Source organism: Phalacrocorax carbo, chromosome Z, assembly GCF_963921805.1.
Source record: "Phalacrocorax carbo chromosome Z, bPhaCar2.1, whole genome shotgun sequence".
In the NCBI taxonomy this organism is placed as follows: Eukaryota; Metazoa; Chordata; class Aves; order Suliformes; family Phalacrocoracidae; genus Phalacrocorax; species Phalacrocorax carbo.
In genome coordinates, this window is record NC_087548.1 from 78,765,496 (window position 1) to 78,793,028 (window position 27,533).

Genomic DNA, 27,533 nt, shown 5'->3' on the forward strand with positions numbered 1-27,533 from the left:
TGGGTCTGTGCATCCTGAATATGAATCTCCTGTCTCAGAAGCTAAAGATCTAACTTTTCTTTAGAAAATGTAGATTTAAATAAAAGCATGATCAGAGATGGATTAGTCTTTCTGCACTTTTCATCCCCAGTTCACAAGTCTTTACCTAGTGACAGCTTTTCTCATATTGCTGTGAGACAGCAGTTAGTAGGTGTGATCTTGGTCACCTGGGACTAATCATCATACTGAAATCACTGGGCCTTCTTTTGTATTCCTTGCAAATTTAAACCAAGTAATTCACCTTTCCCAGTAAGGTACCCCTGTAGTCAAGCTGCTAACCTTTTCTTCCCTTGTAGTTTATAAAAATGTCATTAATAGCTCATTTAGACTCATTAACAATTCTGTCAGCATGTAAAAAGGCACACTATCACTCTTTTCATACAAACAAAATTTGGATGCTTAGTGAGCTGCTTGGTACCCATTGTTCTAGAAATTTGTGCATACATTTGGATATCTAAATATAAATTAAAATGGGTGCCATTTTTAACTGTCTTTTAAGGACTTAGCCCTTTGTGTAGATACCAGTTGTGTCCAAAATTAGCATAATTAAAATGAAAAAGGCATGTTAGCATATGTTTATATATACATCAGTGTTTTCAAATATATTAAGAATATAATAAAAATTTTAAATTGCCAGTTATTCCATATTAGTATTTCTTAGGTTCTCCTAACCCAGTAACTGCCTCAATCATTTGAAAGACACTACCAAAACAAATTAGTCTGCAGTATTGATGTCCATGGCAGAAAAAACAGTTTACTATGCTGATTTCAAATGCCTCCCACTTTGCTGCCAGGGCATTCCTTTGTTTAGTTTGAGAGGTGAGTTTATTTTTTATTTAGTAAATATATTAAACTTTCTTAACACAAAAGTGAGCATGCACCTCATTGGCAGCTGTGCTGACAGCTGATAATCTCAAGTTTCAAGAATGACTGAAGTAACTTCCATGATTTCATTGATTAATTAGTCAATGACTTGGAAAGCTATTGCATGCAAGCAATTCTAGCAAGACCAAAAATCTCAAATCACTCATGCTCGAACTCCTTCGGAGCAGAATGTTGTGTTCAGTTTTGACCATCTTCAGCAAACAGTATGGCCTGGGTGGGGCGAACAATAAATGCGAGTCGGGGAGGAAGAACTGGGTGGGAAAAATGTAGAATGCAGGAAAATAAGGAGAGACTAAACTTAATACAAAGCTGCATTTAAGACCAGCGTTTTATGTTGGTCTAAGTTTTCTTACTCAGATCTGAGGTCTGTAGATTACTAGCAAAAACTGCTGATACTGCACAAATCCCTGTTACGTATGCTTTTGACAGTAAAATACTGGCTTGTATTCACTACCACCTCCTTTTTGAAAACCAGAGGAGCATTTTGTGTCCTTTTTCTACCTGCCACCACATTCATTTGTTTTCATTATCATCCTTTCACCATGCACCTTCTTTTGTCCACACCCTTGTCATTAGTTAACCCATTCATGGCAGTAAGTTAATTTTTGTCTATGTAAGGAACCTGTTTGTTTCAAATGGAGGAGTGAACTCAACTTGTAGGAGAACACCTTCCAGCAGTGCTTTGGCTGCTAAGCTTAGCTCAGTTCCAGCATCTGAGACTTTGAATCTTCCATGTCTGTTTACCTGCTAAATTATTGTTTCTGCTTATACAGTGCTGTGCCTAGATTTCCTTCTGCTGACCCTGCAAAATGCAACTGTCTCCAATAAGGCAAAAGCAGTGCTTGTTTGGGATCAGCCATACTGTGAGCTGTTGTCTCAGACAGGAAAAAATAGCTCTTTAATCTATAGCCATGAGTTGAATTCTCACAAGGATACTCATTACTTGGGTTCCTGGGAGAGAAGGGTCAGGTCATGAGTATCTGATTGCCAGCAATTTCCTTAAGACCTTTCCTGGGAAACACATGAGGCAGGCAATCGGAAGGCTTTGGAGGAGTTGAGAAACACTATGTGAAACAAAGGGGCTAACCTGTTTGTAACCTCCAGCAGTTCTTGCATGAGGGTGATGTTGGTCTTCAGGTGCTTTCAGTTGATTAAGGGTATTTTAGTTTTGTTCTACAATTTCCATGTTTTGCGAATGCAGCTCATTTGTTGAAGACATTAAAGTAATTGAGAAGAAAATATGCAGAAACTTAAATGCAAAATAAAGTTGTTGTCTATTCCCTACTTGAAAGTAGTTTACTTCATTACACCTCACCAAATATTAACTTCTTTAGTTACACATAAAACTTGGTCTGTTTTAGGACCTATATCATTAACTATATAGTTTACTAGTGACTCATCGCTCCTGCTGAAAGCATCAAAACGTTTTACATGCGATCTTTAAATTCAAACAAGACTTTCAGAATTTTGATGAAGGTGAAAGCTTCACTGCTCTGTCTTCATTCTTTAGGAGGTGAAGAGAGAAAGCACATTATAAAAACACTTAGTCACTTCCCTGAAGTTTCTCTGTGGCCCAGGAGACATGGAAGGAATGTTTCTCAGCAAAAGAGAGAAGGTTTGGGACACATCTCTCAGAAGTGAGACACGGGCTTCTTGCATTGTTGATCAGCGTATGCTAAGGGGAGCGTAAATGAAGCAGATAGCGATATGTATGCCTTCGTATTTGAAACAGAAATGTAGCGTTATATGACAGAGGATCTAACTGATAGATTGAGTGCAGTAAGAAGGAGCGTTCAAAGTGGAGAACCCCACAGGCAGCCTTGGAAAAATCTCATGGAAATGCTCTTTTTCCAAAGGAGTTGCATTTTGCAAACCACTGGATATCCTTTTTTAATTAAGATACATTGTTCTTGGCTTCCAATGACTCCTGTTTTCTAAATGTGAAAGGTTTGCAGCACTTTTTGTTGGGATATCCAGACACACCATATTGATATGAGAAAGTAAAAAATTGATATACAATACAAACAGGATAATTGGGAGTAAACAATTTCCTTGGCCAACTTGTTTTTAAAAAACCCTGCAAAATCCGCAAAAGAGAATTGTCTGTAGATCTCCAGTGCCTGTTCTTTACCTGGCTGCTTTTCTTGGCATGTAGTTGCAACACAGCATGTAACAGTTCATTTTATGTTTAGTCCTAGTGCTAAACAAAGCTTAGTAACAAGGGCTTTCGTGTGACAAAAATGACCTGCCTCTCTGTTTGCTGTGAAACATCACTTGTGTTAGCTGCCTGGCATCAGCTTTCGTCTATATCCAAAGATGAATGCTCATCCACAGCTTATTCAAACACTGCTCCTTGGTTTAAGTTAGAGCATTAAGAGCATTCACGCATTACTTGTTCCTTGGCGAAGGTCTCTCACTTACTCAGAGTTTGCTTTAACTGAGACTGCTTGTAGGCTGCCTGAAGGCTCAGTTCCCTGGTTTCCTCACTTGACAACAACAAATATGAGTCACAATTCCCAGTGCTCACTTGTTCTGAACCACGTAGCAAGGTGTGCTTAATAAACCTCCCTGCAAAACACTGCCACTTGTTTGTGTGGCTGCTTGCGGAGAAATGTTCCTTTATGCAGGAGATTAAAAACATGTTGATGTTTGTCCTCCAGTTGAAGCTGCCTGTAAATTACATCTGATTTGATTTTGGTTCTGTTCATCCAAAAGGTCAACTCAAGTATTGTCACCTACCTTTTAAAGAGAAAATTCTCACTGGCATAGCTTAGCCCTGTTCCTTAAAATAAATTTATATTGTTAACAGGTGAGGCTGAATTATCAGAGCCATATGCTCAGGTAACTGAGTGGTGATGTATAGAATCATCAGTTAGGTTGGAAAAGACCCTTAAGATCATCGAGTCCAACCATAAACCTAACACTGCCAAGTCCCACTAAACCATCTCCCTAAGTGCCACATCTGCACATCTTTTAAATATTTATTACTGATTTATATTAGTTAAAACTTGTCTTCTGTGTGTTAGAGTAGCATGTAAGAGCTAAGTGGTGGATTTTCAGGTATGTTGCTGAAATGGCTAGTTGACTGACTGCAAGGTAATGCAAGTACACAGCCCCAGGGGTCAAAGGAGATATAACTCACCTCATAAGCAGGGGAGGGACACCACTGAAGAGCAGCCTCCGTGCAAGAAAGTCAAAACATTTGGAGGTAAACAGATGAGAAAGGAGAAAAAAGTATGCATTGTCAATTTTTGATCAAAAGGCACAGGAACACAAGTGACACTGCTGCTGATCTAATTGTATGCCTTTGGCTGTTGATTTAAAGGCAGGGAAGGGGTGACGGTAAGTTAGCAAAATACCTGCATAGCTTTTTGGTGATTATGGCTGTTGAAATGCAGTCACTTTGGACAAATACAGCTACACTGCTTTTATATTGGACTGTTTGATAGCTAAGACTTCGAGCCTGGGTAGTGACAGAACAGTGACGGTAACAGAACAGCTCTGCTTCTCACATTGAATTAGAGAGAAGATGAGAAACTTAGGAGTTTTTGGATAGATGTAAAATGCAGAGGAACCTTTAGATTAAGTGAATTTCCAGTTATTACACTGTGCTGTCATTCATTTTCATATGATGTGCCCTATTTTTATTCTACTTTGTTGTTTTTTGTGTCCCCCTGTGTTTAAAACCGTATCATTAACAAGTCCCAATTTTGGGAATATGTTCTGCCAAGTGTTTGTAAGCTCTGAGAATATTAACAAATCACTAAACAAGCACAAGCTACCATCAAGATACAGAAGAAAATTGAATACATACCATCTCTGGGTGCCCAGGAGGGAGAAGCTCCTATTGTGCACTTAGCTTTTGCAGATGAAGGTTCTCATATAGGCATGTTTTTTGTTTTCATCAAAGTGGGGAAGAGAGAGCTGTTTTCTTGCTGGAATTTCTAGTTTCTATTTCTAAGAAACAGTTGAAGCTTATAGCATTTAGGGAGATGTAAAAAGTGCTTCTGGCCACAAGGACTTGATCAAGACTTTTAGCACTTGTGACATGAATACATCTGTCTTTTCCCTGTGATCAGAGGTGGAGGTGGGCTGTAAATGATGGAAATGTGATCTTTCATTTTCCACCTGTCTGCATCTGAACTGATTTTTTTGAGAAAGAAATGAAAGGTGTTGCACAGCTAAGCATTACACTGAGCAGCTGACCCCAGTTATTGCAGGCTGATAACACTGACTACATCAGACCAAGGATAAAATCAGAACTCTGTCATGAGTCCTATTATGTCAGGAGTCTCTTACCTGCAAAACAGGGCAAGGATTAGAAGATTCTCTCTGGAGAATTTTTAAGGGCTATGAGTGCTTTCAAGCTACCCTTAAGATATTTGGGCCATGAGATTGATGTCAGTCATTTTCAGAAAGCGTCAGCAAGGTCAAAACTGTGATTGGCCTTTCATTTGTGTGCTTGTGTGATTGAATTGTATTACTTTCTAGGCTATTGAACTGTTTACTGATAGTTTATTCTTTACTCAGTTACAACACTTGGTTCAGGAACTGCCTAGTGTAAAAGAAACCTCTTTCTAAGTATGTGAACACCAAAATGCTGTTTAAATGTCTGAGAACTTCCTGATTTGCTTTGTAGCATAATTAAATTCTGGTACTCTAGGAAAACAATACCTATAAAATCATATGCTACACTGGGAACAAGCATTGTTCCCACTGCATCCTGAGAGGAGAGTCTTGTCCATCTCATGCTGGACCGTTGCAGAGGTAGTCATTAAGCTTTGGAGAGCTAAGGAACTGATTTATTTCTTCCCTGCTTATCCCACAAGACAGGATAACTAAGGAGAGAAGAAATACAGTCATCCCACCGTAGGTAGTATGTCATCCCTCAGCATATGCCTCACTTGTGAGGTTTGACTGGTGTTTGGGGGATTGAAGTTACTTTTATGTGCAGAGAAAGGCCAACTCTGCGCATGTTCCTCTGTTCCTTAGAAGTGGCATAGAGACTGAAGAGCTGTACTCTGAGCATCCAGATAAGCAGGCACTTTCAGGAGATATTTATATTTTATGGCTAAAATACATTACTTTAAATAGTTTTCTAAAGCTACAGCCCTAGTTAGGGTTGTGTCTCTGGCCTACTGAGGAGAATTTTCTCTCCATAAACAATGCAGAGTTGCTTTAAAGTAACTCGCTGGTAAATTCCCCCTCAGCAGGAGACTGTCTGTCAGCAAGTCTCTGTTCAGCTGGAAGGAATGGAGTGGGTACAGGGAGACCGCACCATTTGGCGGAGATGTGCCTTAGCAGAGCAAGGGGAGAACCCACAGTTCCTGTCTTCTGCTGGGAGACAAAGTAGTAAATCTGTGGTACAGTTTAGGGATTTTGCAGCTCTTTTACGAGCTTGAAGGAATGAACTGTGCCTGTTTCACACGGTGCTGCTCCATCTTTCTATAGCAAGGAGTAGTAGGAGCACAGGACAGATCAGGTTGCATTTTCATTTTCTGTATTTTACAAAATGGTATGTTAGGGAAAAGTGGCACTGCTTTTAGGTGAGTGTAAGCTATTTCCCACTTAAACCCCCTCTCTTTAGTGTGGCTTGCTAAAATACTCTGCTACAGGAGAAAAGTGAAATCACATTTGTTAACAGTAGCCATTGGTTCCGTCAGTCTTGACCCTTATCTTGATGATAGTGTATTAACCCTGACCTGTGCCATATATCTGTATCCTGTGTCTGGGGTAGGAAACTAGAAGGCAAAACAAAACCCAAACCCTTCCTTCCAGCAGTCTGGTGTCTCAGAGTTGAAATGCCTGCGTCTCCTGACTACTGAGGCTGGATCCATGCTGCTGCTGTTGCCATTCAGAAATACACTGACACTTTAATTCACGGCCGCATCTTGGAATAAATCATCCCCTTGTAACACATGAATCTGAGGAACTTTAAATTCCTTGTCTGGGAGAAAGCAGCACTTTGAACCACTGAACTCACGCAGTGATTTATGGTAGGAAAGATTCTGAACGTAGTTTCTGGTAAAGAGGGGGTGGCTTTATTTTCCTTAGATATCCTTGGATAACAAGGTAAACACAGTCCTTGCTATTAATAAAAATAGTTTTAGCAAGAATAAGAGGGGTTTTTGTAGTAAAGACTACTGAGTCTAAATCGTGAAGGTACACAGCATTTCCCTCTTTATGCCACCAAAACAAGAGGCTCTGGAACGGCTGCCTTGGTGTGTGACCGTGCAGGGTAACAGCAATCCGGAGACCAGCTAGCTGCATGGGCTTGGGGCCTGTCATAGTGTCTGGGAGCGCATGCCTCAAACTGGTCTGGCCACGCAACTCGTTTGACTTTTCCAAAGTTTGGGAAGATTTATTGTATCGAATGGAATGTCACATTGCGGGTTAGGTACGGTGTGAAAAAGAAAAGAGGATTCAACTGTAAACTCTTTTCTATAATTTAAAGACAAAGTACAAAATTACTATGTACGGCTTTTACCAGAGGTAAAATGGTCAAGAAGGATTCCAGGTGTTTCTCAGGTAATTATGTTATTCAGCTGCCTTTTCAGGAAATACGATTTAAAATGACTGTGGTCGCGCACAGCATGCAATTAGTCACTTGCTTTATTTTGTGTATTTCACCAGCAAGCTATCCTAGAATAATACTCTGAATTCTCAATTGGTGTAATTCATTATAGTTCCATTAACTTCCAGAGAGGCTACTCTGGCTTATTCTGGCTCTGTTTCTGGCCAGAGTGTTCAATTCTGAATATGTAATAAAAGTGTTAGTCATCTTAACAGCCGTTATTCACATTAGTATTTTGTGCCCAGTCCTGGATGTTTTAATGTGTTTTTGTTGATCAACAAAGAGGGTGCTGTGCACAGCAGGGTATACATGGGCAAGGATTAGTTGTATCTTTCTCTGCTTTTGAACTTTATTCTGACATTTTTACCCTTCTGCATAGTATTATCTTCCAGTCTAATGAGAGCTGGTCTTCCTGGGAGGCATGCTGCCAAAATAACAGTCAGTACCAGTGACCATGGGACTGAAGGCAGTACTGTGAAGACTTCCCCGGTTAAACTTGAGCAGACAAGGAAAGAAAACATTTTTTAAAATGTCTGATTTGGAACTCTGTGTGATTTTAATTCTTTTTTTAAGCTATACCAATATCATAATGATTAAACCATTCCAATAGAAGTAAATTACAGGTTCTCAAAGATTTTTTTAAACAAGTATTAAGATAATTAGAAACAATACTAGTTAAAGGCAAAAATTCTAGCATTAAATAACATCAACGTTATTATTTCTAAGAATCAAGCTGTCAAATATAGTACTATTTAGGACAGCTGGAGTACTTGTAAGATGTAGCCTGTTATGTGAGAAAATGTGATACTGAGATTCTCTGTTGTACATTTCTTTTTTTCCGGGAAAAAAATAAAAAAGAAAAGTATACAATATTTTCTTGTTATAGAACCTTGTTACGGCTTTCTGTCATCCCACACATCAGCCACTTAACCTAGTGACCTCATTCTGATTTTACTGTTAGTGAACTTAATCCTGTAAATCGTTGTAGCCTGAAACACATAGTTTTTTCTCTTGGTTCTCCAGAAAATGTCATTATAAAATCATGCTTGCTTTCTAACATCTTCAGCAAATTTTGCTGGAAATAACTCACAAACATTCCTTCTTTGAAGGCATCATGTTTTTATAATATTTCATCACTAGAATTTAGTATGTGGTTGATGTCACAGTGATCATCCCTTCATATTCTCCCTGCAGCAAGGTGCCAGAGGAAAATCTCAGCCTAAATCAGTCTGTTAAATTGTCTGCTGGTTCTAGCATAGTGATTTTTTTTCTTAATTTCAAACAGTATTTATTCCTGTTTCTTTAAAAGCGTGGGAGCAGTTTTTGGAACCATTAGTTAAGGAAAAGTTTTTAATCTGCCATTGGCATTTGCTGAATTCAGTTTTGGATGCCTTTGCAGTTCTTTTGTAAGACCAATGTTGCCATGCTGCCTTTTCCCTACCTCTTTTATGTCAAAGATGATCAAAGTTACCTTTTCTTGCAGATAGAAGAAATAATTAATCTCCACGCATTTCTTTGCACTTATATTGAATGATCTGCACACATACCTGTGTTATTTCCTTGTTTAAAGGAGGTTTTTTGGGCCCCTATCCTTCACTAATTCTCTGGTGTGCTATTCTGATGAACTCAGTTTCTGTAGTTTAAGCTTGAGCTGTGTTGTGGTGGGGAAAGGAGTGTGTATTTACACCCTATGTATTTAAATCCTATTTTCTTTAAGATTTCTTTAGTTACAGGGAGACTATTACTTTTTATCATGAAACCACCTTACCAATACAGTGACCATTGTTTTGGAAGAATGTCATTAAGTGTTTCAATCTCCACAGGGCCTTAATAATTTCAATTAATTTTTAGTGGTAAAGGTGGATGAGAGTTTCCCAGTGTAATGAAATTACTAAATACATTAAACATAAGAAAGTATTTGCTTCTTCCATATAGATCTTTTGAGCTTGCATAAAATATCAACCAATGATAAATTATGCCTATATATAGATATCCCTCTTTTTTTTTTTTTTAGAATCACTGCATGTTGATGGAATAGTAGCGGAATTTCATGAAGCTTTTCCAGTCCAAGCTGTGTTATACCCTTAAGTAATTTCTCAGGCTGCTGCACACTGCAGAAGGCTAGTCTCAATATCAGAAGGGCTTAGTAGTAAGATTCTTTATCAGAAGAAAACAATATGTTTCCTAGGCTTGAATATATGTTGTTTTGTGTTATCATGTAGGCTTGGTAATTTAGGTAATCAAAACCCTGTCTTTGCCATTTTAATAAAGAATTTGCATGGTGCCTCTTGGCCCTGGTGACTCGCAGGGACATTGGCTGGGGAAGGATACATGGAACATTAGCACAGTGCAGGGTGTGATCCTGTTTTTTCTTACTGAGGAGTGGAGTTTTTGCCATATGGAAAGACTATCCCAGAGTTAGTGGATCCCAGGGGAACAAAACCAGTTCTGTATAACAAGTCTGGCTGTGACTCTTACCATCACACCACACAATTACTTCATCTTGCATCCTGGCTGTGCATCTCCATTGTCTGATTAACTTGGGTCCAGGCTATTTGCCATAGCCTTTTGCCATTCATTTTCACCATTACCCCTTAAAATTTCCCTGAATATCTTCCAGCTTGTCAATAACAATGTGTTTCATAGATGGTTTCATGATGTAGGTTAACGCTTCTGAAGTTGAACTCCTTTCTAACTACATCTTCAGCTGTGGTCTGTTATTGGTGACCTTTGCACATGTGTACAGCCCAGCTAGATCAGGAGAGCCCTGCAGATGTCCAGGGACCTCGTGAAGAAAAATAGCCCGGGTCAGAATGTAAACACAGGTCTTGAGTCCTATCATAAGTTTTGTGACCCACTCACAATAAATAATAAATGATGCCTAAAAGTTAGAATTGTGCTATTTATGTGTCTTACGGACTGCAGTGTAAGCATTTATAAGCATCTAAGTAGAAGTTATTATAGATAAAACCAGCTTCTTGATTCTCATTGAGACACACTGATTTTTAATTTTTTGTTCATTGTATATTAATGTCTTGTACATTCATGTTCATTGCTCAGTAAATGCTATAATAAATGTTAATGTATTGCTGCTCTCAAAGTACTTATTGAGATCTTTAAATTTCTTTAAATATATTCTCAGAACCTCTTAGAGTAACCAAAATTACCTGTAGCATTTTCCATGGCAAAATTATCCTGTGATGTTGATTGAAATTGTGCCAATGCATCTGCCATGAAGATGTTAATGTCATGTCTGACTGAGACACATGTACCTTCTATGTTCATCACTTCTGAATCCATTATAAAGAACTTAATGGTAGCTGTATATAAAGACATGCCGTAATGACATCTTAAATGCTGTCTTTAAATTCACAGCATGAAAAGCCTTTTAGAAACACTGTATGAAAAAAGCAAGTAGCTAACAGCATTTTGTGGATGATACTCATGGTATGTCTTCTATTTAGTGGAGGTCTTGTATTAATTTCAATAGAAATGAATGGGTCCAGAAAGCTGATGGTGTAAATAGAACTTTGTTCCTAGTGAATGACATTTGAGACCTCAGGTCAGCCTGCTTGTTTCACAGCAAACATAAGAAAATGCATGCAGGAGTTTGGAAGTGTATCAGCTGGTTATACAAAATTAAAACATATACAATAGAAATAATAGATCTAAAGCATATTAAATTTGGGAAAAGGGTATATACGTACAAAAAGGACAATAGGAATATTCTAAAAATCCCCTCTGTAGCAAGGTTTTTTGGAAAGGGCACAAGGTTCTCATTAAGCCATCTTTCAAAAGGAGGGAGTTCGGACTTTGTTGTAATTCTGTCAAGGGCCTTGTACAGTCACTTTCTGGGCAGTGATCTCCTCTTACCATTTACCGCAATACACTCAGTTTGTCTCAAATTTTGCTAAAGGCAGAAAGAGGAAAGGGGAATCGATGGAAAAGCAGGCACTACTAAATCTTACGGGCTTCACCCAAGAGTTTTGGTAATCAGCACTGAAGCCCAGAGGATGCTGGAGCAAAGCATGGGCTTTTCTGACGATGTCTCCCAGAGTCACATCTGACTTCCCACTTAAGTATTTCCCTCTTTCACTTCACCAATCAAGACATTGAATGCTTTGGGCAGTGATTTACTCTTCAAAATTTTACTTTAAATAAAAAATGTTAAAAAAGCAAAACAAAACAAATACCCCCCCCCAAGTTTTGATCCACGAGTGTCTAAATTTATTTTCCTAATTACACAGTTTATAATATTGGCATGACCTTTGATCCTATCAGTAGTACTGCTTGATTGTATTAATTAGGCTTTATTCTTTCAACTGTTGTCTAACATTGATTGGAAGACACTAACACTTCTTAATCTTTCAGGTGCTAACTCATCATATTGGCCATTGGAGTGGCTCACTGGGCTGTTAGATCCCAAGCTTATTTTTGACTGAGCCTTGCTTGACAAAACTGGCCTAACCACCCCAAGACACACTGTTTCCTCCACAGAAGATTAGCCTCCCAGCCCTCTCCACCCTCTGGGGTCCCTACATGCATGCACATAATTGGTGTCTACAGGAATAATAGTACCTCTTAGCTTCTTTACATTTACAGAGGTGCCTCTATCCTTTCAACGTGGCTTGTATGATCCTTTTCATTCCTCAGTGTCAAGATATTTCATAAAGTCAAGTAAACAGTACTCATGGTTTACACACAAGGAGCCAAAGCATGGATATTCATCAAGGTCAGTGGTAGGATCAGGAACAGATCCCGTGTCCCCCTTAATGCAGTGCAGGACCCTGTGTGTTGACTAACTTTGATCCTTAGAAAATTAATTGGTATGGGATGTGAAGTGGTATGGGATGCCAGAAGTTTGTGGGGTTGGGAAAAAAATTATTAAACTGAACGTCTGCTTATAGATTCCAGAAGATTTTATCCATGCTAAGGTACCCAAATCTTACTCAAATATTGGCAAGTAACAAATATTCCCTAGGGGTGTGTTGAAATTAAATTATTTCACACTATCTACAAAACAGCCACTAGTAATGGTGACTTTCAGTTACCACAACCATAGACAGAGTTAAAATTGGGAACCTAGAGGTAAAATGCATGTTAGTAACTTTCTGAGCAGGCAGCCACCCTTGACTGCTCCCGATGCTATTGTTAGTGATGTAGAACCACTGTAAAAACTGCAGGAGATGCTCCATTTCCTTTTTACTCATTTAATGGTTTCTCAACATTTTTCCTTTGACAATGAAATTTTGAATGATTAGACTCTATCCAATCATTAATTATGTATGTTCATGTGTAGAGAACAGTTTTAATGAAGCTGTTTTGTGTTCTAGGGTTAAAATTGCATATCTTTATGAAGGGACATAGCACTTATGTCACTAACTTTTAGAGTAAATTATTTTAAAACTTGAAACCTAGCTTTTTGTCTCTCAAAGGGAACAGCACCACATATATATGTTGCTGTAGAAATAATCTAAGTAGCAAAATAGCTTCTGATTTGAGCATAGTATGTGTTTAAACTTTATTGTACTTCCTTACTAATACAAAGTGAAATGCAGGCAAGCGTAGTTCCTGTTAAATAGTTTTTTACTTTAGATTTTTCCACCTGAAACGTTTATTCAACCTAAAGCTGAAATATCCAAAAATGGAATTTATAATATCATTGAAAAAATCTTAGAGCAGCATAGAAGATACCACACAATAAAGCTATTGGTAGAGGCTAGTAATTTATCCACCATAAAATGCCATCATTATGAAAACATATGTCTTCCAGAGTTATTGCAGCCTGTGACTTCCTTTGAGTTGTATTGATTTCTTCAAAAATTATTCAATGGGGAAAGAAATAATTCTCATGGCATAAGAGTCTGATCTCCAGCTACTTCAGAGCACTGTGGTGCAACTTCAGGGCCCTGGGTAGGTTATGGCCCGAGTGCAGCTGACGCTTGTTTTTTAAGACTACCTTCAGTACACAGAGGCAGATCTATCTGGTCTCATGATCCCTGCAGGCTTCTTAGTGAATAAAATACGTGTGTCAAGACGATGATCATCTAAACCAGCTAGCTTTTATGTGCATTGCCAGGAGACAGACTTGATAATCTAAAGACTATTCAAGCACAAGGGCAACCCAGTGCTTTATCCAAAGAAATAAAAATATAAATGGAAAAAGTCAAAAGGCTTTATTGTTTACAGATCTTTCCAGTTACTGTTAAATATTTCACTATCCAAGAGATACTGATTTTGAGTGAAGAAGTTAGCACAGGAGTAGCTATAGTTCTTACAAATGCATGCCCGAGGGGTTTGAGACCTACGGTTAGTATTAATTCAGAAGTCCCGTTTCAAAGTGCTCATAAATAGCTATGCTGCTGTATCTTCACATTCTAAATAGCATTACAGGTGACCATTTTACATAAAAGTTAACAAAATAATCTCTTACTGATTTCAAATCAGTAAGTAATGTAATCACCATTATTCAAACCCTTCTTTAGGCCTGGCTTTCAAATGTCAGGCCCCACATCCACACAGCCAGGGGACAGGCATAATGATAAGTACTGTCTGACATATGGGGTAACCTTAGAGGTGACACCTGGAAGCCCACCGCTGTCAGTGCCAGGGCCTGGGTCGGCTGGCGGGCTTAGCAACATAAGCTGTCAGAAAAATTTATTAGAGCAAAAATAATGCCAGTTGGACTTACAGACATGAGGTATATGTTTTAAGTGCCTGGCGAGAAATGACTTTGGGCTCTACTTCCTCACATTGAATCAAAAGGTCACAGAAATCTTTTCCAAAGCTTTTCTTAGCTTCATGTTTTTAATTCTTCCATCTCTCTGTTTTGTTGTTTTGTTTACTTGACCTGCAAGCTATTTAATGTCTCCTGGGGACGCTGTTCAGAAGCCTCCTACCTCCACCCTGGGTGGTACAGATGATCCAAATAGGACATCAAGGGAGTCCAGGGGATGACTCCAGCAAACAGTCACACCCAGGACAGTTAGCTCATCTAAACCTTTTCAGACGACAATGTTTAAATGCTCTTGCCTGAACTTGGATGTGCTGGTGTGTGCAAGACAACAGCACATCCAACCATGGTACACAAAAATTAGCCTCATCAGGCAGTATTAATCCAGAATTTCAAAAAGATTTGAGGGTCAGAGATGGAAGAGGATTTCTAAAACTGCACGTAATAAATCTGGACTTTCAGTGGATCACTGGAAAGCAGGAGCATGCTGTTGCTGAGCAGCCTAACTCATCACCAAACAGCGTTTGGCTAGTCAAAAACCACCACAGCATCTGAGTCACCAACATTGCTGTTGCCCATAAAAAATAAAGCAGGGAAAGCAACTTTAAGAGTTAGTACGTTTCAGATATCAAAATTGCAATCTTTTAGCTTTCACTGCTTCATAATGGAGTCTCTACCTGACCCTTGTCAGGAAAGATTTGAGCATTATAAAGCTTTCTGTTTGTATTTTAAGACGGGTACAATTTTTCAGGTGCTGGAGACAACACAAATATATAGTATACGGTTGTATATTTTGAGGATTTTCAAGGTCTCTGGGTTACTGATAAATCATAACCTTTGACAATGTTTATAACCAGTGACTTCCTTAGAATTATGGCATTACTAAACTATTCTTAGCAACACATATTATGGATTGTTGAAAATTAATATCTCATCTAATGAACTACATATGGTTCATTGAAATATCCCATATCAAATTATTTTTAAAAGAGATACTTCTGCTACAGATCATGGTTTTGATGGCTAAAATTAATAAGCTCCTTCAGAGTCTCTGCAGATATTTGTAAAAATGCATTCCTTTTTTCCTCTCTGATATTTTGATATATGAAAAGAGACTATTTCATGCTTCCTGACCAAACTTGTTATTTGCTTGTCAAATTTACCCTGATTTTTTTTTTTTTTTTTTTTTTTGCCATCTACTTTCAAGACAATATGAGCTGGTAACAGATGAGCACCTGAGTTGTCTCAAATGAATAAGCATTGAGAAGAAAACTGTATGTCAACCAGGTTTTTATTATAACTTGATATGCTTCCCTACAGGTTTGAAATAAGCTTTTTTAATTAAAGAACAGAATTATATTTTAATAGATTTTGAAAAATGGTGTCATCAGGAAAAGAATAGGCTTAGCATATAGAGAAGTGTGCATGTTAAGGCTTAGGATGCTTTGTCAGTGGTAATACAGTCTAGCAGGGTGAAATGTAAACTTCCTTACTGAACTGGATACAATTTATAAATTTTGTATAGCTGGATCTAAACTTTTTGCTGGAGTTGTTTTAAAATGTGTCTTCATAAACACTTCCCATGGAGATATTCTTTATAAAAATAAATGTTAATAACTAACTGTCAGAGAATTTATAGAACTGCAGTCTCAACCGCCTTTAGGCCTCAGGGGATTACGGCACAGTAAACCCAAATTTATACAAAGAATGAAATATAAAGTAAAACAGAACAAAGGGAATGGAGAATGGTTCTTACTGTTTTCCTAAAATTAAAATATTGACACATTTCTGTTACTTTCACTGAAGCATATGCTTGAACCATAAATACCAATGTTTAATTTTGGATCTCTGAGTGATCTAAATGGATCTATTTCTTATGAAGAATGCCCGATGATGGCCAGAATGTGTATATACAGGATAACTATAGTGTAGGTAGAAGCGGTGTTTCCTAAATTGCCTGTCAAGAATGACTTAATCCTACTTTGCAGGAATTGCCTACATCAGTGAGACACATTCATTTCCATACCCATTCATTTAGGAGACTCTCTGCTGAGAATGTCAAAGAGATGCTAATTATTATCAGCTATGGTTGATCCCTTAGGAATTAGGCTGAGATTGAGAAACCACATAATTACTGAAGTTACACTATAGTCAAGGATTAAAGTGATGAGTTCTGCTCCCTTTCCTTTTTTTTTTTCCTTTTGTGGCTTGGGGAGCAGCTGTCACAGGCAGTTCTGGTGCTCTTTAGGTGATCGTTTTGTGACCACTTTGTCCTCTTTTACTCTATAGTTTATCTGCTACCAATGCTGTGCAAGGGCAGAGGCAGGAGAGGCAAGAACATTGAGCAAAGGATTGATTTTAAGTTAAATCATCTTCAATAGAGACAGCAGAAGTTGGAAGTTCAGTCAAATAACTCTATGGACCAACACATGCTGCCTGGAGTTAAGCAGAATTCAACCAGGAAGTTCTGTTCTGTTAACCGGGGGACTCTGACAGGAATATGGGGGACCTGTGATAGCATTAATATCTGAAAACCTGAACAAATTTTCCTAAGTCCTTGCTACTCTGACAAAAAAGGAATCAGGTAAATTTTCATTCGGAACAGAAATTAAAATTGAGAGACTTCTGTGCTGCTGTTAATAAAATCCCCAGGACAGGAGATAATTTTAAATAAAGGCCAGTCCTTTATTGAGAACTAAAGCCTGTGTCCTTTATAAATCTCTCCTGTTCCATTCCAATCCAAAAATAAAGCCTTTTTTTTTTAATAACTGCAAATTCTTTATTATGAGCAAAGTAAGTTTACTATGCTAAATATGTTTTATTTGGTGGTGCATGCCAGAAATGTGAATGTTCCTTGAATCCATTTGACACTGATTATTGGCTTTAAAATTCTCATGTTATGTGCTGATAAGTCAATGGCATAAAGTGGATAGAAGTACAATGTTCAAATATGTTTTCCTTTTCAGTGTTTCCTTTTCTGGAGTGACTGGTTAACCTAGAATCAATTCGGTGCATTATAATCAGTGGGACTAATCCCATGGGGTCTGTGGCTGTAGGGCTATATTTGCAACTGACACATCCCATTCTAATGTAATTTACCATGTTGAGGAATACAAACACTGAGAGAGAAAAAATGTTCTATCAAGGGAAGCAAATGGTTAGTGTTTAAGACAACAAAATTTGGGTAGTTACCAATAGGATAGAAATATAAGCAAATGAGAACACTGATACAGTCTTTCAACTATAAATAAGAAGGTCCAGGTTCTGCTTTCACCCATATTGCATTTAAAGTCAGCAATAGGTGATTTTCAAAATACCAGCAGAGTACATGGTTTTAATCTGGAGCTAATGGGACAATTTAGGTAAGCAAGTGTAGCAGCCCTACCAGATGTTTTGGGTGATAGGAATGGATTAAACAGAAGCGTTCAAGTTTGGGGATCCTTTGTTACATCTTAAATATATGTTAACAAGGTGAAGGGAAGGGAGGTTATGTCTGTGACTGTACTTCCTGTATGCAAATTCTCATGAACTGCTCTTTTTCTTGCTAGCCATACACCTTTCAGGAATTCAGACACTGAGAGTATGTTGTCTGCCTGTGTGAAGTTAGGTCATTGTAGGCAAAAGATTGCTCAAATTTGGAATGCTCCTACTCATTTTTTTTTTCTTGCTTTGCTCCCTGTATATTTTTAATGGCATTTTTAAGGTTTTAGTGCTGGTTTTTGTCCTTTATGGAGAATAGAGCTTGTACTGAGAGGAGCTGGATTCGGTTTGCTCAGTGAGTACACCACTGTCATTAATGATTAGACAAGTCAAAGCTGCTGAATTTTCATTATAGGTGATGATATACAGAGGGTGTAGAGGTTTTTTTCATATTGAAAAGTGAACATGATAAGATTGGAAGGTATTTCCTTTTAAATAATTGGCTTCTGTATATCAAAATAAAGTAATGCAAAAGTATATTCTAAAATGTAACTGGACTGCCTATCTTTAACTAAGCTACAGAAGTTAATTTTTAAATGCTTGAAGTTTTTAGAGATCATGGTGCTATATGAGTACAGTAAACAATGCCAGGATTCGACCTCAGGGCTGGCAGCTGAGCGAAGTTGTCTGCCCCTTTTCGTTGCTAGCGTGTTCCCTGCAGTGATTTTGCTCTCTGCCAGCTCAGCCAGGCAGGTCCCCAGGCAGAGTCTGTCTGGCCAGAGACTGCTCCCAACAGAGAGCTTGGAAGAGGCAGTGCTGTTCCGCACGGCCGCAAGGTGTTGTGCACCAAACATCTTGGGAATGGGTCCTGGCATTTTACTGTATTAGAGTAAAGGCACCTCCTGTTTCCAGGCCCCCAACATAATGGGACTGCATCGATTTAATTTCATCCTGCCTGTTCCATGCCAGTGAAAGCTATTTTTAGTTTTCAGTTTAAATTATTTTCTAGAATATTCCTTCTTATTTGAAAACTCCCTTTACCCACCAAATAATATCACTCTTCAAAACAAATAAAAAATACATCAAGAGTTTTTATTTAAAGCTTTTAATTTTCTTAACACAAATATTCTTTTAGCACTTGAACTATGATTCCCTTTCTTGCTCTCTTATTAACCTTGTTTCTAGCAGTTATTTACCTGCAGAAGGTATATGTCGGGACATTTCCTTTTCTTGATCAACAATTGTGGTTTTAGATAGTTTAATTAACTGGCTTTCATCAAACAATACACTTGTCTGTATTTAAATTGCTACTGTTCTCAAAGATATAGCAATCATTCATATTATGTTACATAATATCAAAGTAAGAAATCTAATTTCATGAGAAGTCAAGGAACTTTACTACTTTAAATGGTGATGGAATTTAGACAGAAAAGATTTTCAGAATGAAAACCTAGGTTTATGTTCAAGGCTCTCTCATTTTTCCAAATTTTTTTTGTGTCGAGCAATGAATAATATTTTGCTGGAGCTTTCTTTGGCTTTTAGTCAAGTACTATAAATGAATTCATTAATGATAATTATTTTGGGGCGGTAGTAGTGGGTGCGTGTTTAAAGTCTTACGGTGATGCATGGTACTTTGAACTTCAAGTGTATGCCATCTTTTCATTAGCAGTTCTAAACTAAGAGATAGTTTGGCTTAAAAGGAACAAACAAAACATAAAAATCCCAAGCCCATTGTGATCAACCATTATGAGCCAGTCTACTAATATTTGTAAGATTGCATTTTGGGCTGTCTGAATGAGAAGCCTTCTTGATATTATTAAAAGAAACATGCTCACAGTAGAAATTGTCTCTTTATTGCAGAGGTTTACTAGAATCATTTAGGAAAATATTTTTTGTTTCTGCTTGGTTTTAATAGGTCATAAGAGCAAAATTTGGTTTCATGGGAAAGATTAGATTGAGATGTTTAAAGACTGAGGCCCTTTCCCAGCCTGAAGTTAGCACAAATGCAGCGTGCTGCAAAGACAAACATTCCTCTTCTTTTTTTCTCACTTGAGGACTAGTGGGACTGTTGTAGAAGACACACAGGATTTGTGTCTAAACAGTAAACAGTGCTGAGGGCCATGAGCACCACTGCATATTACACAAGCAAAAGCACAGAGACGTTATTTATTTAACAGCAACATTAGGTAGGTTTTTTATATATAGGTAACCTCTGGATCTACTTTTTGGCAAAAGCAGAGAGTGTGGGATGAGAACAGCAACCAGGAAGAAAAAGACATATGATAGTAAAATTATTCAAGTTTGTTTGGTTCTTGACAGCAAACTATGTTATGTGTATTAATTAAGAAAGGGCCAACTTTAGGAAGTGATGTTGGAATATATAAAATAGTATTAGTGTAAACATTAGGTATACTACCCTGAACATGCTGCCAGTAAATAGTGGCTAACAATCATGAACATATTTTCAACATTTAGCACTGAAAAAGTATGCCTAGCTGGTTTAGTGTGGAGAAACGGGCTGTAATTTAACCCTGTTCAGCATTTATGATAGACAATGTGTCTTGCCTGTACTGGACTTTGAAATGTGTTAATCAGCTTGTGCCTTGGAAATATGTCAGCTAATACTTGTTGTCACCCTGCAAAGATCTGAAGTGTGAGATGAGTATAGTATATGCTGGTAAAAGCTAAGAGGTTCTGATGTTTTAAGTATGTGCTTCATTGTAAGCAGTGGTTGCACTGGCTTTAGGGAGCCTCTATTTACATGTTTAATTTAGCAGTGTTCTTGGGCAGAAACATTTTTTTGAGAAACAGTGAAAATATTATTTGTGGGCTGCATATTTTTTTCCTGATTCATTTTCAGTTGAAGCAGATCACAACTGTGAAACGAATGAAGAGATAGGACCTATTATTTACTTTCTGTGAAAACCTTTAGTATTGAATCTCAAATTATGGTGTCTTTCATCCATGTGAAGATTAAACCTTCCTAAAACACACAAAAAGTAATAATCAGGGAACTTACCATAATAGCATCAGCCTCAGTCACCACATTATTATTTAATGTATTTCAGTCGAAATATGTGCTGTTCTGGATACCATCATCTTGAAAATTCAAAGTAATTAAAGATTTTATTTTTAAAGCAGGCATACCAAATAAAAGCATGCTACAGGATGTTGACAGCTGCAATAAAACTGTCTACATATCTTCTGACTGCATTAGCAAGGGAAGGGAGGGTTTTAGCTTAAGGAGAGATCCGGTTGTCGTGACGTTTGAGCTTCGAGTAGCTAACTGTCAAAGCAGGGAGAGGATTGTTTTTTAAGTATAGATAATGCATCTTTTATGAATCGACATGATAATATAAATGTGAACCAGGTGTGAAATCATGGGTTATGCAGTAATGATGGAAATTACAGTCATAGGTAAAAGAACCTGCACAGAACCTGCTTTTCTTAGCTTCAGCAGAGGAATCAGTGGAGACCCAGGTGGATTTTCCAGTTTCAGGTTGTGAGGTCTTAGGAATTCCCCCTGTTTTCCTTTCAGACTGCAGCTCCTCTTCGCCACTTTGAGAGGCTTATTCTGAACCAGGGCCACCGGTTCCATGGGTAGAGCAGTAAGCTGGTGTTACCACTTTTTACGCATGGGTTTGCTCCAGATGGATAATTTCTGCCTCACTGAACAGACATCAAGCTGTCCATCAGTCTTTCTGTCTATTGTCTTCAGGATTCTCCAGCAGAACCTGTAACGATTTACTGCTTGGAGGTCCGTGGTAGCAAAATGACCAGTACATTACAAAATACAGTCTTGATCACAGCAATAAGCTTCTCTCAAGGGTTTATCCTAATGAATATTGAAAATTATTTAATTCTTTTTTGTTCTGGTTTTGCATTGCTGTCCGTATGGCAGACCAAGATTCTGAACAAAGCCATGCAGTATGCAGAACACTCAAGCTCCTTCCCCTGTGCCACGTGCACATATTCCTCAATTATTCTCTAGGTGGCAAAGACTAACTTCAGGTAGGTGAAACTTGGCTCTACTGGTTACTGTAGAGTCTACAAGGAGGAATGAGGACACCGTCAGTATATTTCTGGTTTATGACTGCCCATCTTTCTCTCTGCTGACTACAAAGAGACGTTGAGGGAAACTTATCTTTCTAGTTTACATGTGGTCTTTTTGAATCTTTATGTCATCTGTTTGTTTTGACAACAACTGCTGTCAAATCTGAGCCCAGAGATTTTAATTAAAAAATATATATATTTTAAGAATTGTCTTGTAATACTATATATTCAGATTCTTTTCTACTTTGGTCTTTTTCCTTTTGGCAGCACCAGAACAAAGGGATTCCCTTCTGGGTAGCCCAGATGTCATTGATACCGCTCCAAGAAGAAAGCGAAGACAAAGGACAGCAAAGCCTGCTGGGACAGGAGCTAAGATGGCTACTTATGAGACAGAACTGCCAGCCAAGGAAAAGTAAGCAGTTTTCAAATTTATTGAATTGGTTTTATATCTACAGATGTCGGAAGGTTTGTGGTTTGTGTTTTTTCATGTTTTCTTGCGCAGTTTCATATTTCAGACTGAGTATTGTTGTGTTGAATTCTGTGTAGTCATTTACAGTAAGTTACCCAATTTTAAACAGTTGTGAATGTTTAAAACCTCAGGCTCAATGACTTACTGATTTTAATACACCTCTAAAGTCACAGTTGCAAAATTCTTTTCTTTAATTGACTTGGATAACTTTAAGCAAATAGATTGAAGCTACTAAAGCAATGTTCTGTAGGTTACCATATGACCCTGCAGGCAACGAAGGATGCATTTATAGCAAGTGTCAAACTAAGATAGAAAGCTTCAGCCAAGTCGTGTCACAGGAAGTAGCATCGTGAGTGTCTGTTTTCACTGTGAGGGTGGTCAAACACAGGAATACCTTGCCCAGAGAGGCTGTGCAGTCTCCATCTGTGGAAACATTCAAAACCTGACTGGGCAGGGCCCTGGACAACCTGCTGTGGTTGAGGAGGGAGGTTGGGCCAGGCAGTCCTCAGCAGTCCCTTCCAACCTCACCGTCCTGTGATTCTATCTTTGTTATTTCAGTGGAAATTAATTCTAAATACCATTTTTAACAGACCAGAATAGTTTTATTTTGAAACAAGGTCAGTAGAAAGAAAAAAAATTCAATCTTAAACACAAGGAGCTCAGAATTTATAACACTTAATAAAAGTATTTTTCTTATTCTGTCACTCCTGACTTCTGGAAATATTTTCACATGATCTGGGAAGTGCTTATCTGTGCATAGAATTACCTTGGGGCTGCAATATGATGGGTGGTATTTTCTTCAAAAACTGTTTTTAAGATCTGTGGTAAGTTAGATTTTAAAATACTTATTTTCCCTTTTTATCTGTAATATCTAATGGATAAACTATTTAAACAGACACAGACACAAGTAGACTACAAAGATATTTCCCATGATTAGCAAAGATTTCTGTTTAAATCAGCTCGGGAATTATCTTATTTTGACATCGAAGATTGTGGCTTGATGGCAGCTAGGAACATTTAAACTTACAATCCTGCTTTATTAGTAAAAAAAAAATTACTTTTTTTTTTAGAGTTCTCTAGAAAAGTGTCAAATTCTGCTCTTCTGTTCTTATAGAGTCTAGTATATGACAATGTCAATGCCCTTTCCCCATTGTATGTAGTCAGTTTGAGAATCTGGCTGTGTTTGTCTGAAATACAATTTCACTTTTTTTAGTATTGATTGTGGAAGGAAAACCTACAGAGGCAGATGATTGCAAAGGAGAATATAGAGGCCTTAGGCTGAGTAATCTTCAATGTGTGAATATCTGAGTCCTGTGTGTAGGGGAAGGACTAAGAGGATATTGATATTTTTGTTTTAATTTCTTTAAGTAAGACAAATTTTAGGGAAAACAGAGCAACACTATGTTTTTCATACTGTGCAAAGTATTTCTACTATGCTTACAGAATCAACTCAGAGCTCAATCTGAACAGTGGCTCTTCTTGGCTATAACATAATCAGTCATATTTTAAGGCTCACCATATGGAACATCCACTCTACCAGTCTCTATCGCCATTTTTTCTTTTTGCATTAAGTGTGTAAACAACAGATTTGCACTACAGCTCACGGCGTTGCTTGTCATATGACGTGCCTTACAGTACTGTGAAGGTGTATCGGACAATGAAAGATCTGTGTTTCTCTATGATCTTGTGGTGACTTCAGAAATCAAATGGGATATTGCTCGATACTGGAGTATATTTTTTAATCCTTTCTTTAGATAAAAATATATTGGCAGTGCTAGTTCTTTGCTAGTTAAGAAGATATTAGAGCTCCCCATTTACCTGGAACATTACAAAAGCTGAACTGTAATAATTTCCATTTTGCTGGTTGTTTTTCTCTGTGTTCCTGCTTAGATCTTGGGTTTTGAACTTCATCTTGAGTCTTTTGCCAGCTGCTAATCAAGCTTTCAGTCAATTTGCTTGGCTAATAATTTTCACTTTTCTTCTGCCTGTCAGAAGTAGGAGGATGTAGAATCAGTATCATAACCCAGTTCAGAAATACAGATGTTTCTTTTTATGAAGCCTCTTCAGTAACTTCTACTGATGGAAGGTTAGGCCCCACACAGTGCGAAAGGCTTTATCTTCAGCTGATGGTTCATCAGGGTCCTGCCCAACATGTTTTCCAGTATTGCATCACTTAGCAAAAGATTACTGATTCAAGCAAACCACCCCGGCCTGCTGGGGCGGCAGGGTGGCGGGGAGGAAGTTAACCTCCAAATTCCTTCACCTTGGAAATGCTCCATCACAAATACGGAAGATGTACAGCCCTTGAAAGCATGTCATGCTTTTCTGTTTGGCAGGAGGATCAAATGACAGATTGTGATCACATTTGTAAACGCACAAATGAATCCTTATTTCTTAGCTCTCCTGCACAGACCTGCAGAAAGATTTGATGCTTTACTTGTAATGTAAATACTTTAAGGTGCTATCACATAAAATCGTATCCCAAAGTTCTTGCTTTAATAAAATAAAGATTACTTAGAATTATTTTCCATTTGCAAGTTTTGCTGACGTCATGAGTGCTTGTTTCATGTTTGCCAGGCAATGAGAGGGCAGTTACAAACCAAACACCAAGAACATAATCCTGTCTTTATATTGTTGCGTCGTAAGTCAATTGATACAAGGTCTCAAATCAGAAGAAAAATACCTCTTTGTTGAAAGAGAGCATCCAAGGTTTTATTTTCTTTTTGGCTTTCAGATTATTTTTTGAAAATACAGGGGTTTTCAACACAGTCATTGTCATCCCATAATAGGAATTATATTTTAACTTTTATATATTTCACCTAAGATTTTAAAGTTTGATAAGAAAGTACCCCTTATGCTTAAAGTTAAGAGCATCTAAAGTAAATACTGAGTAATGAAAAATGAAAGGATTTTATTTCCATAAATATTTTATATTTATGGATGTTGAGGCTAGTTATGTAGCAATTCTCTAGTCCTTTGGAATGAAAATATATTCTTAGATATGACCAAGAATAATGAGAAGAATGCAAATAAAAATCTGTTTAACGTAGAAATTAGAGCAAAAGGAGTACTGCCTTTCTCATGCTTTGTGTGTGGGTGCAGTGGCAGGAAAAGGAGTTGAATTGTATTTATCTATATAGACAACTAGTATTACTCTGACAATGTTTTCAAGAACTAAATTAAAAATTTTAATGGAACGTGGAAATGTGCTTTGGATAATATTAAGCTTAGTGAAAGTAGTATAGACATGAGATCAGCAACAATCTGATATAGGATTTGTGGAACAAGGCTTGCTAAATAAGCTGTTTAATTATTTGCTGAGATAAAGATATTCTTTAGGATAAAGTAGAAGTTTGGAATAATTAGTTGGGCAGTGAAATACCAAGATTCAGGTTTATCCAGCTCTCTAGCAGTTTGTTTTTCAAATCTGACATATCCAATGAAAGAAAATGCTTCTTTAGGCAGACAGATGTTACTTATTGTAGGTAACAGTCAAACTATGGCTCACAATGTACACGTTTTTGAAATGTGACAAGGGATGGTTCTTACAGTTTAAAACATGATTGAGTCAGGAAGTAAAATAAAAATATTCTGATTCCATAAACTCTGATGGTATTGGTGAAGCTTTAACTGTAACTTAATATGTGGCAATTTCCTAAGGTGCAAAGCAGAGATAATATGTAAGTCAAGTTAAGATGCAAATTCTACTTTTCACAATTTGCATTTCATATTTGGAGGAGAAAAATTAATAAGAGCAGTCCCAATCCACAGCTAGAAATTATGCTTATTGATGCATTACCCAAATCTCTCAGGGGACTGCATATGAATAACACTATTAGCTATATAGAATATGCATTCAATATAGAGGCTTAAGTCTATGGCCTGTCAGCCTGAATCCTATAAATAATCGCATGTTTCTATAATCATTTCACTTTAAAAGTATTGGAACCTATTTAAGAGAAGATAGTACCTACTGAAGATGAAAAAAATAGTAATATAAAGTTATAAATTAAGTATAGTCATAGAATACAGAATACTTTGTGTAGCTTGTACAATCTGCAGTCACAGAGTACAGTGGAATCCAACCAGTGCTGGAGTCTCTAAAACTAAAACAAAAGTAAATCAGGAAAAAGCTTCCTTTTCTAGTACAGCTTATAACTATTACTTTGTTTCCATAAGTAGAGATCTATCTTTCTACTTTGGTTTATCAAAATTGTTTTTATTTAAAGAGGTAAGAAAAGCAAACCTTTTTTTTCTGTCTGCTATTTCTTACTAATAAAGGATCTAGTTTTACAGTCCTTATTCACACATGGGTTTCCTAGAAGGAAGGCTTTACTAGATAAGACTCAATATTTCTTTAAGTTATTCTGTATGTTTCAAAATGTAATCCATTCCGGCTACTGTATGGTGTTTATAATTTCTTTGCTATTGAATGAGTACATAATGTTGAAGATCTGTGAAATCACAGAAGTGGTTTGGGGGAAGGCATCTTAAATACAGGGAAAAAACCTTATTATCGATGCAAATATGCTAGATTCTCCTGCGAATAAAAGCAGAGAAAATGTTTCATAATTCTGAGAAAAAAGTGGTAAAAAATACTGTCAATTCAACTGACTGAGAAATAACCCATATTATTTGCTTGCCTTTCCTATGAAGAAATATGTGTTTACACCAACCACTGTGACTCTGACTTATTAGTTATTCCACCTGTCAGAAGGTTCAGTTTCACATGTACAAGTCTAGTTTTGCACATTTAATGTAACTGTTACTGTCTGGGTTTTGGTTTTTTAATTGAAATTTTAGTTTTTTGCTGGCTTGATACTTCTCGCTTGCTTGATAAAACTGAGTGACTGACAGAATCAGGCCTACATTTAAATGGAAGGAAAAAGATGCTTTCTCTTAACTTCAATATATTTGGTTTTCCTGAAATACTGAGATGCAGTCACAGCCCCGCTGAACTTGATATGATCTTTGCCACCAATTTAAATCTTTCTTTTTTACATATGAATGCTGCTGCTTTTTCAGAGAGCTCAAAGTGTTCAACATATATCTATGCATTCCCAGAAACATCTATGTGAAGTGAAAAAGCATATTGAGATTATTGACTGGGTATTTGGAAGTGCCAGGAGTTGCCAGGGTGTGTTTTGTGCCACCTGCATTGCCATCACCTGCTCCATCAGAAGAGGCCGAAGAGAGAATATAATTTTCACTTCAAATACAGTTGTTACAGTCCTCATGCGTGGTGTTTGTTCTTGGCTTAAGGGTCTGGTTAAAGTTAGTCACATGTGTAATTTTGGGTAGAATCAGCTGCATAGTTTTTGCTTGTTAATGATAAATGAGGGTTTGGTTTTTTTTCATAC

The 27,533-nt window shown here is 37.5% G+C and overlaps 1 protein-coding gene across 7 annotated transcripts in view; it reads left to right on the top strand.

The window, feature by feature from the left end:
* Positions 1-27,533, top strand: part of XRCC4 (X-ray repair cross complementing 4) — a 181,428-nt gene that overhangs the window by 97,458 nt on the left and 56,437 nt on the right. For 6 of the 7 annotated variants that reach the window (XM_064439500.1, XM_064439503.1, XM_064439502.1 and 3 more), the window contains one exon: positions 21,972-22,116. In XM_064439500.1, coding sequence (XP_064295570.1) covers positions 21,972-22,116 — 145 coding nt within the window. Of the gene's footprint in view, positions 1-21,068; positions 21,170-21,971; positions 22,117-27,533 lie in introns of those variants that run through there. The other variant, XM_064439501.1, reaches the window with a different exon arrangement.